General features: G+C 38.5%; 1 protein-coding gene and 1 long non-coding RNA gene across 2 annotated transcripts; both read right to left on the bottom strand.

Annotated features, from left to right (window-relative positions):
• Positions 1-1,213: 1,213 nt before the first annotated feature.
• LOC108667721 (growth hormone secretagogue receptor type 1) lies at positions 1,214-16,011 on the bottom strand. The gene is made up of 4 exons (XM_018154776.2): positions 15,687-16,011; positions 4,603-4,783; positions 2,982-3,196; positions 1,214-2,509 (listed from the first exon to the last, which is right to left on the bottom strand). The coding sequence occupies exons 1-4, from the start codon at positions 16,009-16,011 to the stop codon at positions 2,073-2,075; spliced, it is 1,158 nt and encodes a 385-aa protein (XP_018010265.2). The 3' UTR covers positions 1,214-2,072.
• Positions 4,895-7,181, bottom strand: LOC125179247. The gene is made up of 3 exons (XR_007157197.1): positions 7,128-7,181; positions 5,976-6,654; positions 4,895-5,809 (listed from the first exon to the last, which is right to left on the bottom strand). It is a non-coding gene; the product is annotated as an uncharacterized LOC125179247 (long non-coding RNA).
• Positions 16,012-16,631: the final 620 nt, after the last annotated feature.

Here is a 16,631-nt window from a genome sequence, read left to right as displayed (position 1 = left end):
AAAAGTGGACAATGAATCGTTAATAAAGTATTTTCTGAATAGTGGAAGTTTCTTATTAATCCATTCTGAAAAAAAATAATTAATTTACTATAAAAAATTTGCTCTTACGGGTTAAAAACGTAAATAGAAATCATTGAAAGACGTTAGCAGTGCATAATAATAATAAGCATAAAGAACCGTTTTTATGCTAAAATAGAATACATGTATGATTTTTTAAATAGTAAGCTAAGAATGTGACAATAATAAAATCAGGAATATATTTTACCATTCATTACATAAAAGTTATGCTGTATATAACGCTTCCTGTAGACTAAAATTCATACACATTTTTTAATTGTTAAAATTAGTGATTTTAAGATTTAAATGAACAAATCCGATGAAAACATTGGTTCAGAGAAGAAGATAGAATTGTTCGGTGTACGGCAATGGTGCTACGGGAGCTGGGCAAGAGTTGGTCGTAAGAAGGTGCTATACGGTAGCTGCTACAGGGAAGCCCTTCTCACAGATTTTTCATTCGAATTCGAACTATTTGTGGACGTCCATTGTCATGTTAATGTTCAATGCTCGAAATTGATTGCAATTTCTCATCTGATTTTTTTAGGTAAACATATTAAAATAATGGGAGTGGTCGCTTCGGTTTTACAAATCAGTCTCGGTAAATAATTTTTGGTGGCACATGGATGGTCAATGAACAGTCGACAGCTAACGTGTGAATTAACTAACATAAACCGACACTAGGCTCGTTCTCTAGGCACTCTATTTACTCCGATCGAGTTTAATTTACTCCGATCGAGTTTAATTCAATAAAACTAGATCTTGCATTTTGCGCACGAGTTCTAGTTTTGCTGGAAGAAGTGAGGAAAACACGTGACCTAGCTTCTTATCTTGGACTGATAAGGCGATGGTGGGTCTTAAAAAGAGGCCAGATAAGGCGTGTTCTGGAAGCCAGTGCAAGAACTGGCTTGAAGGTTAACATGTAAAGGCGGCTAGAGATAAGAGCAGGTACCGTTGCTTTGTACTTTAAGTAAAAAGATCATTTAACAAAAAACACGGCACGCTGTTCTTGAAGGTGCTTGTAATTTATGTTTAGAGAACACTGTAAAAGTTTGTGGCTCCTGATTATTTAGGAGTTTATGTTCACAAATAACAATCTTTCAGAAACTTATACATGAAAAAATTATACCTTGATATATTTGACGTGGATTTGTAACCGTACATTTCCTCAGGTTTTATTGAAGGCCAGAAAAACATCATAAAGTGTACGCGTAGCACAAAATTTTACACCAAATTAGGAGAATTTTCCGCCTCAGAGATCCATTTTTTCAAATATTTGCCTCAATAATTTAAACATAGATATGAATGAAATACAAACACATTAACTGCTCGGGTTATTGGAAAGCATTTCTCAGTCTTCTTCGTCAAGTGGAAAATCAGAAAGTTTAAGAATTTTCTGTCCAAATTTGCCCCTCATCAGAATAATACTAAAGATTTCAGCATGCAAATCAAAATTACGTCTTAATTAATAGGAGATAATGAATGATCAAGTAATCCATCAGGCATTTGTTCAGAGAAAGCTAATAATATGTACAGTTGTACATATTATTGTTGAATGACTAGATAAACTTGATTTAAGGTGATAGTTAGTCTATTTGAAGTAAGCACACGTTAAAAAATACACCTGATTATATATATTTGTACGATAAAGCTATTAAAATTAGAGCTACTGCAGTACTTGTACTGATTTTTATCTTCCTCAAAACTGTACAGAGGATGGATAAGTAATTTGTAACTATAGAATTCAATCATAGCCGATCCATTACCAGCTTTTCTACTTGCCATGAAGGAAGCACAGCCACTGGTAAAAAAAATATTTCCGAATATAAATGAAATCGACTGTTTTTTTTATAATTTTTAAATGTTCTTCCCAAGACTAGTTTTTAAATTTCATTTGGGGAAAATTATCCCAGAATTCTGAATAGAAAATTTCTCTCTGTGCTTTAACTAGTAGAGCTGTCTCTGTATTTAACTGGAAAATTATTTACAAGCCTTACCTAGCAAGATTTTCCTACACTTTAACTACTAGAATGATCTAGCTTGAACTTGCGCGCTATATTTTTGTCTTTATTTTCTAGACTGCCGCACTCCTTCAGAGGCAGTCTGTTTTGAGGGCACTCGACTTCCCTCTTAGTAAATGACGTAAAGAAATCTGATTGCAACGGACGTCTATCGGTACGAACGCAACAAATCGTAACGAAAGCGACCCGGAATCGGCGTGACGTAACATTATAAAGGACGGGGTTCAGAGCCGAGTTGAGGTAGAACATGACTCTGCAGAAATACAGGAGCGTGTAATATCCTTCCATGCCCAGGGCCAGGATGTCTTCTTGAGGAGAAGCCAAGATCCAAAGGAGAAAGATTCGTAGGGGAAGAAGGCAGAGGAAAAAGAAGAACACCACCAGTGCCAGCATCAGAACCAGCTGTCGTCTGGTCCGGAGGTGCGGGTTGGGGCCTGATGGTGAGAGTGGCGAAATGGCTTTCTAAAAAACAACTATTTTTATGTATAGATATGTTACATTGCAGTATCGACTTTGGAACGTGATTTGTCATTGAACTTTAATATTCATTTATGTTTTTTCTACTATGATATGCAGACTAAGCATTCAAAAAATATGAACTAATTTTGCATGTTTTTATTAATTGATATGGATCCATTTTTAACGCTAGAACTGCGCCCATTGCATGAATTTAGCTTAATGTTTTAGTTTGTTGTCAGCCGTGACTTAACGATATTTCGACACCAACAGACACAATGTTTGCTATCTATTGCCTTGCATTCCCCCTGGCCGAAATGACCAAAATACGTTCACATTTACATGCTTCAACAACTCTAAAATGAATCTTTTCACTAATTAAAATCAGACTCCACAAATAAATAATTTGTAGAGTAATAGTAATAGTGAGTATAAAAAATCTATGCTCACCTGTAATTCCGAGATGCGAGGTGTCCTGCAGCAGCTTGGCGGCCATGTTGCCGTAGAGAGCCACGAGCAGCAGCAGCGGCACGAAGAAGAACACGACGGCGACGACCACGAAGTAGAGACGCGCCCACAGAGGCTGTAGGTCCGTCAGGCACACGGGGCGCCGTACCCCGTCCAGGAACAGGGCGTCGCTCGAGTACTGGATCCATAGGATGGGGCTGCGGGGCGGTGGGGGGTGGGTAATTTTAGGGGAAGGGGTTTATTTGAAATGCGGTTTGATTGAAAATTGTATTAAAAGATGGTTTGAGTTGAAAATAGGGACTGAATGGTGGTCTGAGCGATGCATCGAGACTGAAAGGTGACCTGAGATAAGTTTCGGTAGTTACAGGTTGTCTGATATGGTTATCAGGACTGAAATTTGGCCTGAAATGAATTTCAAAACTGAGAAAAGGCGGGAGATGATTATCAGGACTGAATAATGGCCTGACTAAATAATCGGGACTGAAAGGCGACCTGATATAATTATTAGGACTGAAAGATGGCCTGAGTGATTATCGGGACTGAACTGAGGCCTGAGATGGTTATTGTGACGGATAAGAGGTTTGAGTGAACTATAGAAACGTAGAGAAGAAAAGCGTGACTAGGCGTCTGGTGAGACTTGGCAAGTGATGTGGCAACGAGGGCGGTGAGACTTAGCACGAGTTGTGTGGTGAGACTAGATGTGTAGTGCGACTGGCGTGTGGTGAGACTAGATTAGATGTACCGTGAGACTGGCGTGTGGTGAGAGTAGATGTGTCGTGTAACTGGCGTGTGGTGAGACTAGATGTGTCGTGTGACTGGCGTGTGGTGAGACTAGATGTGTCGTGTGACTGGCGTGTGGTGAGACTAGATGTGTCGTGTGACTGGCGTGTGGTGAGACTAGATGCTGTCTCTTATACACATCTAGATGTGTATAAGAGACAGCGCTAACAGAGCTGCAAAACAAATCAAAAGTGTTCACCTCGCTAATAGAGCTGCAAAACAAAAAAAAAGTGTTCACCTTGCTAACAGAGCTGCAAAACAAATCAAAAGTGTTCACCTCGCTAACAGAGCTGCAAAACAAATTAAAAGTGTTCACCTCGCTAACAGAGCTGCAAAACAAATCAAAATCAAATGCGCCCATATAGCGAACAAAACGCGTCATAGTTAGGTAGAGATTCACCTAGTGAGTACAAAATTATCGTAAGAGGGTGAGTACTCACTGGCAAAGAGAACAGCAGCACAACTAGTCAGCTAATAGCTTGATTCATGGTTACCATGTTTCAAAATTAACCAATTGCCGTTAACAGATATTTTCTAGCTGACGGAACGTGGCCGTGGTAAGCGTTCAAACTCCCAGCTACCAATAACATGACATTGCGGCAAACTGAAAATCTTGTATTTAAGCAGATACTTCTTGGAAAACATAGCACATGATACTTTATCAGATACTCCTTAGCAAACAGAACATCTAATATTTGAAGAGATGCTCCTTAGCAAACATAACACATTATATTTAAGCGGGTACTCCTTAGCAAACAGAACATCTAATATTTAAGCTGACACTCCCAGGTACTGAAATAACTTATATCTAAGCAGGCAGTACCTGGAGGAGAGCAGTGCAGCGCCCCAGCAGATCAGCAGGGCCGTGACGCACGTGTGTCGGGTCATGCTGCTGGAGGCGTGCAGGGGGCGGCACACGACCACGTAGCGCTCCAGGGACACCACCAGCAGCGACGCCGCCGAGCCGTGCACCGCAGTGTACTCTACGAAGGGCCGCGCCTTGCCTGCACCGGGGGTATACGGGGTGTGTGGTGTGTGGTGTGTGATGGTGGTACGTACTGGTGTGTGGTGTGTGATGTGTGGTGGTAGTGATACGTAGGGGTGTGTGGTGGTAGAGATAAATGGTGTGTGGTGTTTAGTGGTAGTGATAAGTGTGGGTAGTGGTAGAAATAAGTGATGAGTGGCGGTGAGAGTGGGGACAAAAGTTGTGCGTAGTGGTGTTGGTAGTGATACATGTGGTGATAGGGGTATGATTGTGGTGCAAGTGATACATGCCGTGTTACGAGTGAATCATGCGTTTCGAATGATGTCTGTTTCTCAAAACTAATGCATAATATTGGGAAAACGTTCACAACAAAAGTCAAAAGCAATCAACCCCCTTGGGACGATACTGATCAGTCAGCTACTGCAACGCAAGTAAACGAAAAACTAAAGTGTGGAGTGCATTTGCCGTAGAATTAAACTACAAGATTACATAGATGCAAGCTCATGACGTGACTAGCCTAGATGCATATGGATCGAAATATATATACATTTTTTTAGCGAGTTGCGCATACCACGTACTATGCTGTCTAGAAAGCATGTTGGGTAACCAACATGCTCGCGATGTTAATACGATGGCAGTTCTGATGGTCAAGATTATAGAATTATAATTTTGGTTATTCTAAAAGCAGTTATGATGTTGGTAGAGGCAATAGACAATAGTGCTCGTGTCAGAGGCAATAGTGCGAGTGTCAGAGGCAATAGTGCGAGTGTCAGAAGCAATAGTGCTCGTGGCAGAGGCAATAGTGCTCGCATCAGAGGCAATAGTGCTCGTGGCAGAGGCAATAGTGCTCGTATCAGAGGTTATAATTACAGGTTGCTGTAGGCATGAATAGTGGAGCTGATAGGTCTTATTAGCTGGCTACTTTATTCGCATTATAATTACAGGTTGCTGTAGGCATGAATAGTGGAGCTGATAGGTCTTATTAGCTGGCTACTTTATTCGCATTATAATTACTGGTTGTCGGCGGGGCTGTTGGGTGCTGGAACTGTGTAGGAGGAAATTCCGGGAATTAAATTCTAGAAAAATGTAAATCCTCATCGAATTTTTCAATAGCAAATATGAAAATATAATTAAATTCCAAATGAATCAAAATAAAACACATATATATCTTTCAGTGCTTACTTTTACACCCATCATATCAAGTAACTTACCACGGATCCACTCGGCAGCTAGGTCGGGGTGATGTTTGAACAAGTTTGTTATCATCCTCTGTTTTCTAAAAATTTCGTAAAGAGGGAGTGATAATTTTGCGAGTTTTTCGAATTTAGCTCCTAATTTACCTATCCATCTTAATTTATTAGCATAAGACATAGAAATACCTAAGTTTTCGGTTATTACTGTTTGGATGGTCGAGCTTCGTATTCCCAATACGTATTCGTTATAGTGTTTTAAACAAAACTGATGCAAGAAATATCCATAGAGCATCTGTTCCTTGAGCAGAGATTTATGTTTTGATTTTATTACACTCTTTGATCCGATTAAGAAACGAAAAATTTCATCATAATTATTACACGTAGCAGCAGGTGGGTCTAAGTTATCAATGTCATTATCGATTTCAACTAAATTTTTTTTTAACCAGTTGTTAAGTTCCAGTGGGCTGTCTATTCGTACACCTTTTTTTAAATAAAAAATTTTTCTCAAATATGTGCGAAAATTTTTAGGGATTGCTATTCTATCTTCTGAGATCATTCTTTTCATAATATGATATGATAGATCATCACTTAACGCATTATCTATCGTCGATTTAACTTGCATCATATCATGGCGGGCATTTTTCAATGTTTCTTTTTCTTCTAGTGAAACTATTATCTCCATCACCCCTGTTGAAACCTGAAGAGCAAAATTTTGAATATATATTTTTGTGCTTGTTGATAATATTCTAACGGTCTCAAATCGATAGCATGGTAGATATTGCCATGAGCCAAGGGAAATTTGGATTAGTCTCCATGTTTTAATAATGAAGATAAAACTCGGATACATCAAATGGATACATCGGATACATCAAATGGATACATCGGATACATCAACATCAAATGGACGTTAATCGATGGCATGGTAATATGTATCATGAACCGTATATCATTTATTGTTAATAGATAATATTCTAATAATCAAACTTGCAGGATTAAACTCAGACAATACTACAATACATGAGACGTTACAACTAATATTATTAACCACATGAAATTTGTTTGGTTATGAAAATTATGTATGATATTAAAAATCAATGACTAGTTGGACAGTTCTTTTATTTAGGTAATACTTTGCAGCTATATATTGCACTGGAGTAAAATATGACTCACCTAGAGCAATGCAGTAGACTGGAAGATTCAGACGAGAATGGTTGATGAGAGCTTGAATACGTAAATGAGAGCTTGAATACATTCCTAGCTTTATATAGTGAATTGATCAGGGTCATTCACCCACTCTCACATAGTGAAATCGTGTAATCAACTAGTTACATGTGCCGGTCTGTGCTTGAAAATCATGCTAAACATGACTCTTCTTACATGAGCGGATGAGATAATATGACTAACTTCTATGGCCTCAATGAAAGTGGTGCGTTAGCCTTGGTGATGGTGCTGTAATGAACGCAGCTCACCGCTATGCATGTAAGCATTTATGTTGTTCACCCGTGCATATTACGCCAGCGCTGTCCCAAGCCGGCTTTCCCTTTCTGCCTCGCTCGAGTAAGTGTATCATGCGACAATGGTTGTAGCTCTGTATGTATGCAATATGTGTATTTCATGAGCACCCCAGTTCGGGAAAGTATTTCAAAAATTTAAATCAATTATATATTCCACAGAAGTATTTTTCAGGCAGCCACTCTAGGTTATTTTCGGTTAAAGAGTGTAGTAAAATCGGGGTAAATGATCGTTAACTCATGGTTCGGGGTAAATGATCGGTAGCCTGTTAAGCTGTTTATACAGATTCGGGGGTAATTGTTCGTAATAATATTGAAGGATTTTTTATTCAGGGGTGATTGTTCGTATTAATATTGAAGGAGGTTTTATTCAGGGGTAATTGGGTAATTTTGATGGAGGATATTCGAGGGTAACCTATGATTTAAGCTGTTTATGCGAAATGTTATGGTATGCTCACTCTCTATACTACTAGTGCTCGTATCAGAGGCAATAGTGCTCGTATCAGAGGCAATAGTGCTCGTATCAGAGGCAATAGTGCTCGTGGCAGAGGCAATAGTGCTCGTGGCAGAGGCAATAGTGCTCGTGGTAAAGGCAACATGCTAATGGCACAGTTGATTTAAGTGGTTGTAGAGGCAATATGTTAGTGGCAGAGTATGATTTATTGAATGACGATAAAGATAATAGAACTTGTGGTAGAAATAATTGTACATGTGCTAGAGTTAGTAGTGAAAAGGTTAGAAAAAATAAAACTAGTCGAGCTAAAAGTAGATTTTTCAGCCAGTCTCCGATTTGAAGAAAAAATTTTTGTGACAAAGATTTTATTTGCGAATCATCAAACCAAATTTTTACCTCATTTCTTTCGGACAATACTCAATGAAAATTCGGAGGCGGCAGCTTATAGTTATCGCAATGGATTAATCTGGATTTTGCGGTGATGTTCGTGTAACACCTAATCTTTTTCAGATCACTTCAGAGATGAACAAATTAAAATTAAAAAACAAATAGAATGATCATAGTCCACATGCGTGGCCACAGAGGATTAGACGGATGAAACCTTAGGAGTTGCCTAGATATTAATTGCAGGTTATTTGAAGGAAAGTTTGTTAACTTATAAACGACAAAAGGAAATTAAGATTTAATTGATATAACGAATGTAAATCTTGAGAGGCGTGACCTGGAAAAATGTGGTTGTATGAATCGTCCCAATTTTTGGGATATTGTACGACGACCCCTGTATTTATGCTGCCGCGTTCGTATATGGACCGACGGAATTAATAAGGAAAAACACGGTATAACGCATTTTTTTCATTAATAGAGTTTAATTTGTTAGACCGGCTAATTTGGAATGTAAACAAATACTGGAACTGTTTTTTTAAATATTCATGTGTGGTTAAATGGATAAACATGCACTTGAAGTTATATGAATCTAATTTTTCTTCGCAAAGTTAATTTACTGATATACTTTTTACTTTGCATTGCACTTCAAACTTCAATGATCTCAATGTACTATGTACTAATGTGACCGGAGTAAATCAGGCGTCTCATTCTATTCATTATAATTATATTCTAAGATTAGAATGAGACGCCTGATTGATACCGGACAAATGTACTACACAGCACATAATGCAGCAATAAGTGAACCACACTCCTGAGCTTGAGTGATATTGATGGCATCACAATTCTCACCGCAATCAGGCAGGCAACATTAAGTGCAACACAACTTCTTACAATTATTGAACATTATTAAAGAAAGTAAGAGTTTAATTTTCTGGAATCTTTGAATGAGTATGACCAAGAAGTTTGAAAGAAGTTTTCGGTTAATTACAATATTGTAGAAGTTATCGTTTATTCACATCTGTTTTATCCAGTAGCAGACTTTAATAATATTTTCTTAAATTTCAAGTTATAGCGGTAAATTTCATTTATCATTATGTCATGAAAGCCCCCTATTCGAAAATTTAAATTATGCGAGTACATTGACTTCCGTCTCTTGACTTAATCAAGATGATTGTCAATTATATATCATTGATAAAAGACTTGCTGTTGCATGTTAAATTTAATGTAAATTGTAACCTCTCTGTCGACCTCGAATGCCCGCTTTATGAACAAAAAATCATTTCAATTTTTTGAATATTCAGAGTTGTTTGCTGAATAAAATGTTCAAAACTGTTGCCGTTTTAAAACTAATTTGGTCACGAAGTTGAAAATGTTGCAAAACGTGCAAAGGCTCCATCTAAAAAGCATCGATTTCCAATAATCAGAGTTAGAAACCACTGAAGTGTCATTACTACTTCTTCGGGTAAAGTGCACCATATCTAGAATAAAATTCATGCAATAAATAATGATTTGAATAGAGTTGAACGATGAAACGAAAGATTTAAATTCAGGTCATTTGACCTCTCGCTTATGAATACATGTGAATTTCATGTTATTTCGCCTCATGCCTGCCAGTACATTCCAATTTCATATCTTCAAATTCCTGTCTACTAATACGTTTAAATTTAATACAATATAACCTTCAGTTTAGCAAGATAATCATGCATTTCTAATGCAGAGACAAGGTACACCGTAGTTATCGTCATTAAAAAATGTGTTGAATAAAGAGGTATCGTTAACGAAAAATTGTAATTCGGTTGTCCGATGAAAGCGACCACAATTGTAGAAAATCTATGCAATAAAAAGGAACCTGATAAAAAATTTCAATATTTATAGGAAAATAATTTAAATCGCCAAAAAAGAAGAAATTAAAATCGGAAAAGAATTCAAATCGCTTAAAATGGGCGATAATCGGCACTCGGTAGCATGCTTTACAAAGCGTGGTATAATGGGTTATTTCGACGTTACTCATACCCAGCCTGTGAATATCCAGTAATTATGACGTCATTCATACCGCCTGGTGACCTCACTCATGCCTCACACCTGATTGCTACGCTCACACTCATATTGTTCACGCATACTTAACAGTTTTTAATCTCTTCTTCTGTAATTATTTACAATTTATTTGCCTTACTCTGCCCCATTCTTAACTTTGATGTACGCGTTAAAAATAATTTTTCGCGTTCCCTTTTTTCTAGACAATTGGGCATTACACTTCAAATTTTGAATATTTTTCTTAGATTTTCTGTTCTCAAATACTTTTCTAGTCTCTCGATCGTTTTTAATTTATTGCAAATTGTCGCAACCCTATTAAAATTCCACAGTGAATTCCATTTTTTGGCTAAATCGCCAATTATATTGCAAAAAAAATCAAATTTCAATGGCGAATACTTTCTTTAGCTTTTGTTAGTCACTGAACAGTCCTTGTAATCATTCGATTTGAAAACTTGTGGCACATAAATACTCGTAAAAATCACCTTAAATTTTCCAGTCATATATAGGTAGTGTCACGAAAACGCATTTGACGAAATATAATACTTGCTGCGAATAAATTTGAAGGTGCAAATAACTGTTTAAAAACAGCATTGAAGGAATTGTAAAGACAAATTTCGAACAATTATTACATTTTTAGAAGCAGACCGAAACCTTCCTTAAGCTTCCACAGAGTAGATCAATAGAATATACAATGCGGATAGAATCCAGGTCACCGCATAACATTTCTTCTAAGGAAAAATATTATCACAAATTCTAGATTCGGAAGTGAAAATCTATTCGACCCTCCAATTAAAAATCTTAATCACCAGTTATCACGCACTCGGGCGAGACTGGGCCAGATTAGCTCAACTCCCGATATTTCTGGCGGTAAATAGTCGGCTAGTCGTACAAGCTATACGAGTAACCCTGCATCATTTTTTGAAAAATATAATTTCTACAATAATACTGACGACCAAATAACAAATCCATTATATACATTGGTTAAGCTATGGAAAGATCGGGTTCCAAAGGCCGGATCCCTTGTGAATCAAGTCACGAAAAGTTCAAGAATCGGCAACAAGGCCATGGGCCTATTTCTTCAACGCCGACACTTCTATTCTATTCATTTCAGTATATATGTGATCGTGTGGCCCAAACAAATCATCAAGGTTTCCTGCTGTGAATGATATGCGTTCCATCAATTTTTTCCCTCATAATAATATTAGCTTACACCTCGCTTTTGGGTAGTGAAAAAATTTCCAATTGGAAACTTCAATGGGTTAAATTTATCCAAGGCAGTGGAAATTGACCAAAGTTCATATAATAATAAATTTCAATCAGCTATCCCATCTTGATGAATAAGGCAATCGTAACAAGTCTGAAAATTTTTATCTTGCAAGCGTGTTGGGTAACGACACACGATTGATATACGAGAAGAAGCTAATGTGACCACACAGAATCGCTCCTTGAAGACTCTAGAGGCAGCTTACATACCAATCTGACCACACAGGACCAAGGTGAATGCAGTGCACGGATTAATCTGGTCACATATGACCAAGAGAACGCTGTGTGAAGGCAGTACACGGAACAATCTGATCACACATAGAATAGAATAGAAGTGTCGGCGTTGAAGAAATAGGCCCATGGCCTGTTGCCGATTCTTGAACTTTTCGTGACTTGATTCACAAGGGATCCGGCCTTTGGAACCCGATCTTTCCATAGCTGACGATTGATTGAGATAGCTGCTGGACTTATTGCCTGGTCCGTAATTTGCTAGGCATTTTAAGACTGAACATATGCTCCTGCATAGCTTCGTCTAGTCTGTATTTGAAGATGTTCATACTCGGAGCGTCAACGATGCTATACATAACCAAGAGATCGCTGCATGAAGACAGTCCACAGAACAAACAATTGTCCTAAGAATAGCACTTCACCAGGAAGTCGTAAAAATGCAATTTGCCGGATAATCATCGATCATTTGAGCAGGTATCGTGAGTAACTGAACTGAAGCCGAGGACGAACAGGGCACTTAGCAAGCGAGGCGTTTCGGTTGTGAACACCCGCTCTGCCACGCAGAAGGTGAGTGTGTGTGGGTGCATGGTTGTCTAGTGGGTGAATGGGTGTCCTGGTGGGTGAATGGGTTGCTTGGTAGGTCAATGGGTTGCCTGGTGGGTGCATGGATTACCTGGTTGGTGAATGGGTTGCCTGGTGGGTGAATAGGTTGCCTGGAGGGTGAATGGATTGCCTGGTAGGTGAATGGGTTGTCTGATGGGTGAATGGGTTGCCTGGTGGGTGAATGTGTTGCCTGGTGGGTGAATGGGTTGCCTGATGGGTGAATGGGTTGTCTGGTGGGTGAATGGGTTGCCTGGTGGGTGAATGGATTGCCTGGTGGGTGAATGGGTTGCTTGGTGGGTGAATGTGTTGCCTGGTGGGTGAATGGGTTGTCTGGTGGGTGAATGGGTTGCCTGGTGGGTGAATGGGTTGCCTGGTGGGTGAATGGATTGCCTGGTGGGTGAATGGATTGCCTGGTGGGTGAATGGGTTGCCTGATGAGTGAATCGATACTCTTGTGGATGGCTTATCGCCTTTTCCTTATTATGCCGAGAGATCAAATAAGTGAACAGAATTTTTTTTTGTAGACGGTTAAATATAAAGTTCTAAGCTAACCAACACTATAGTTGGCTAGTTGGTCTGAAGGATAATATCCGCAATCTTACCTAAATTTTTCGATTACTTTGATATTGAATAAAGGTATATATTATTCAAAATATTGAATTAAGGTTATAATTTAATCTTCATTTTTGGATGGAAGATTAAAAATGAAAGACGTATTCAGCTGTTTCTAAGCACCAGACAGCCAGATATTCAGCCATATCTTGTGATGGTGAAGTTTATTGTTTAAAAACGATAAGTTAATGATGTTCAAATAGACCTAAATCTTAATCATCTGTGCTTCTTACAATCAAAACCAACTTTCTTTCCTTCACAATAAGAATTTCGCAGGGACCCCCGCAGTCTACCGGATATGAACATTCGCTGTTGACACTCTTATCGTCCGTTGGGTGACGCCGATCACGGAACACAAGTTAGGTTTAGGCATCGGTTGAGATCCACAGTCCCGCTGGCGACGGTCTATCAATAGCTTGTTGGTTTAGCTTCGTTTAAGAGATAGAGTTGCAGGTGCAGAGCAAGGTCGCTGTTACCAACATAGATGTACATTCACACGCACTAACATATATCCAAATATTCATATACAGAGCGCACAAGTGATCAGATTCTCGCCAAGACATCTTTCTTCCGATTTCATCATGCCTACATTTTTGCGCTGTTGTCTGAAATGAATTTAAACACACAGCAAATCTGGATTTGTGTTCAATTAGTCATAAGTCACGTTACTCATGTGCATGTTTTTCTTCGTAATCAGACGCAGTAAAGCGACACTCAAGCCGCCATGCGGGCGCGTGCCTCTAGCCTACGCACCTGACAGGCTCGTGCATGGCCTCATAACCTTGCATGGCCTCCTCACAGAAAATCAACGTAAACATCCTATCCTATCATCCCTCCTATCATTCTATCCATATTACCTTATTATATGTTTTTAAATATTTTATATCATCATTATAATTCTATTTATAAGAAACTTTTGAGGGATTCATTCGCAAACCGTATTATAGATCATAAGGGTGATATTAAGGTTATTTAATATTCGATTTTGATGAGTTGGATTTCCTAGACAAGCGTTTGAAGAACAGAGTGATATGGAAAAAACTGAAGTTTCGATCACAGAGCTAGCTTCTTTTCCTCATAAGATAGATACGGATTTTATTGCGCCTTTCTGATAAACATCAGCTCCGAATTTTTTCTTCGGCTGAATCCAAACGAAACCTGTAACCATCACGCTGATTATATAAAACTCGAAACGATCAAGTTTGATGAAAGCTAAAAGTATAACTTGATAAAAATTAAATTTAACGAATAAAAGCTTGAACGGTCCGGCATGTGAGCCAAAGGCGGAGCGGAGTGGAGCGATGTCGTAGGCGGCCATGTTTGTTGACCTCGAGGGCGCGTGAGTACAATGCAGGTGCCATCACACCGGCCTGGTCGATGCCAGGATACAGCGTCACTCTTACGTCTACGTAAACTGTAGTCAATGTTGTAGTCATATTAGGGATTCTGTAAGCATAATGGACTTCATAATGCTGGTGATTCTGTCCGTTGGAAAGATTTGATCAAAAGGACAGTCTTTTAGATCTGTGAACTAGTCAAGAAAAGTACATGAATAGGCGACAGGCCTATTCTTCAACGCCAAATATATTATACAATAACTTATAAGAACCGTCATCATGCAGGTAGATCTGTCACCTTAATCAGCGCCGATCTAGTAGTAGATCCGTCATCATAATCACCGTCGTAATATTGACAGATCTGTCATCGTAAATATCGTCATAATACTGGTAATTCTGGCATCCCAGTCTCTTCCATTCTACTGGTATGTCTGCCATCACACATTCTTTTTTCACTTTACAATTCACCGTGCAATTTTAATGCAGCAAAACGATTTAAATTACTTAACAATATTATTATCATATTCAACATTTTACTTCACTTGTTTGAAGTTTAAGCCAAGGATGAACTTGAAGCGCATTAGAGGTTGTATCGATATCGTCTGTAAAAATTGAGGTGAAAATTTTCACTCGATCCGGTATTGAACCGAAATGTCTATTTTTCATCCGTGTTTCGAAATTTGTTGGGCATGGATACTGTCGAATCAATTAGGTAATTAATGTAAAGTTGTTCAGCATGTTGGCATGAAATTAGTTGTGTGATGCAGGACTTGAGTAGAACACGGTGGTGCTACGTATATTTGTTCACCCGTATAGCAAGAATGCAAGCCCATCGTTACCGGGGCTGTAAATCGATAGCTCGCAGAACTCCTTCCTGACACTGCGCAGTGTACTTTCAATGCGGACGTCTATTATATTTAAGCAGCAAATGAAATATGCATTTATGTACAAAAAATTAACAAATCTATTTACTAGGAAATTATTTTAAAATTTCCAAAGTAAGGAAATGTAAGCCATTTTATTATGCATTAAAATACATAAAACTCTTAATAGCTAGCTATTTACTAGAAAATTATTTTGAAGTTTCAAGAGTGACGCCATGTGAGCCTTATTATGATTTAAACTATCATTGTTCATAATATGGATTATAATAATTGACAATTGAGCTACACTTTACATTACACATGACCTGTGAATTTTCAAATAATCCGCCTTTGAACCAAAAAGTCACCTTCCTGAAAAATAAATGCATCGTACTAATATTCAATGAACCAGGTACACTCAAGTTAATTAATTTGACTTACATAAGAAGGGTCCAAGCACCCAGGCCTCAGGAGTAGACTGCAGTTCCACAAGCACAGTCGGCACACAAATAACAAGAACAAGTAGATGTGCGATCGCCAGATTTGTCATGAAGTAGACTGGAGTAGATCTCTTGCCTCTGAGCACGACAACAGGTACCAAGAGGTTACCCACCACACCAGCTACCAACACCACCGCTATGATGGCCGTTGAAACCCATCTAATGTGGCCAGGCAGGGATAAAGATGGCGTCGAACTCGAATCTTGTAGCGAAGAAGTGACGTTGTCAACAAGTTCCTCGTTAGTCTGCGTTTGGTTGAGATGCATTGAAGGATGGATAGAGTTTTTTTTCATGCAGAATGTACAGGGAGAAATTCAATGATTCTATTCAGTCGTAATCTACGCATGAGAGTTATTGAAATTAATTTCGTTGCGAATGGACTTGTTCAATCTAGAGTTTGATTCGTGGAACACTCCTGAATAAAGCACCTCGTCACTGTGGTGTTGATGAAATAATATGAGTGAGTCTTGCTTTAATGTCCTCTCAAGAATCTCTGATACCAGGTACAGACTTTTCATATCATCTGAAGCAAAATTCGATCGTTAATTTAGGAAAGAAATCCATTTCAAATCCGCAATACGTTGGTTATTTTAATTAATTTCAAACTTGCAAATATAGTTAAGATTCGAAGTTTCACCCTTCGTATCACGTCATATATTTCTCTCATATTACTTATAAAACGCGCATAATGGGTGCGAACATGTGTAAAATACAGCGTACTTCGATGAATATGACCGCGCTGTGGCGTATTGATCGGCATATTATGACGTAACCATGATAGCTGATTAGATATATTTTAGCGACCATGTCACGGATAATCAATCGTAACCGAAATCTGATCTCCGGTCCAGAAATTTAATTGGGTGTATATTTGACACTGATTTGC

Source organism: Hyalella azteca, unplaced genomic scaffold (assembly GCF_000764305.2).
Source record: "Hyalella azteca isolate HAZT.00-mixed unplaced genomic scaffold, Hazt_2.0.2 contig16078, whole genome shotgun sequence".
NCBI lineage: Eukaryota > Metazoa > Arthropoda > Malacostraca > Amphipoda > Hyalellidae > Hyalella > Hyalella azteca.
Note: the sequence above shows the minus strand (reverse complement) of the source record. Positions and strands in the feature narration are given on the sequence as shown.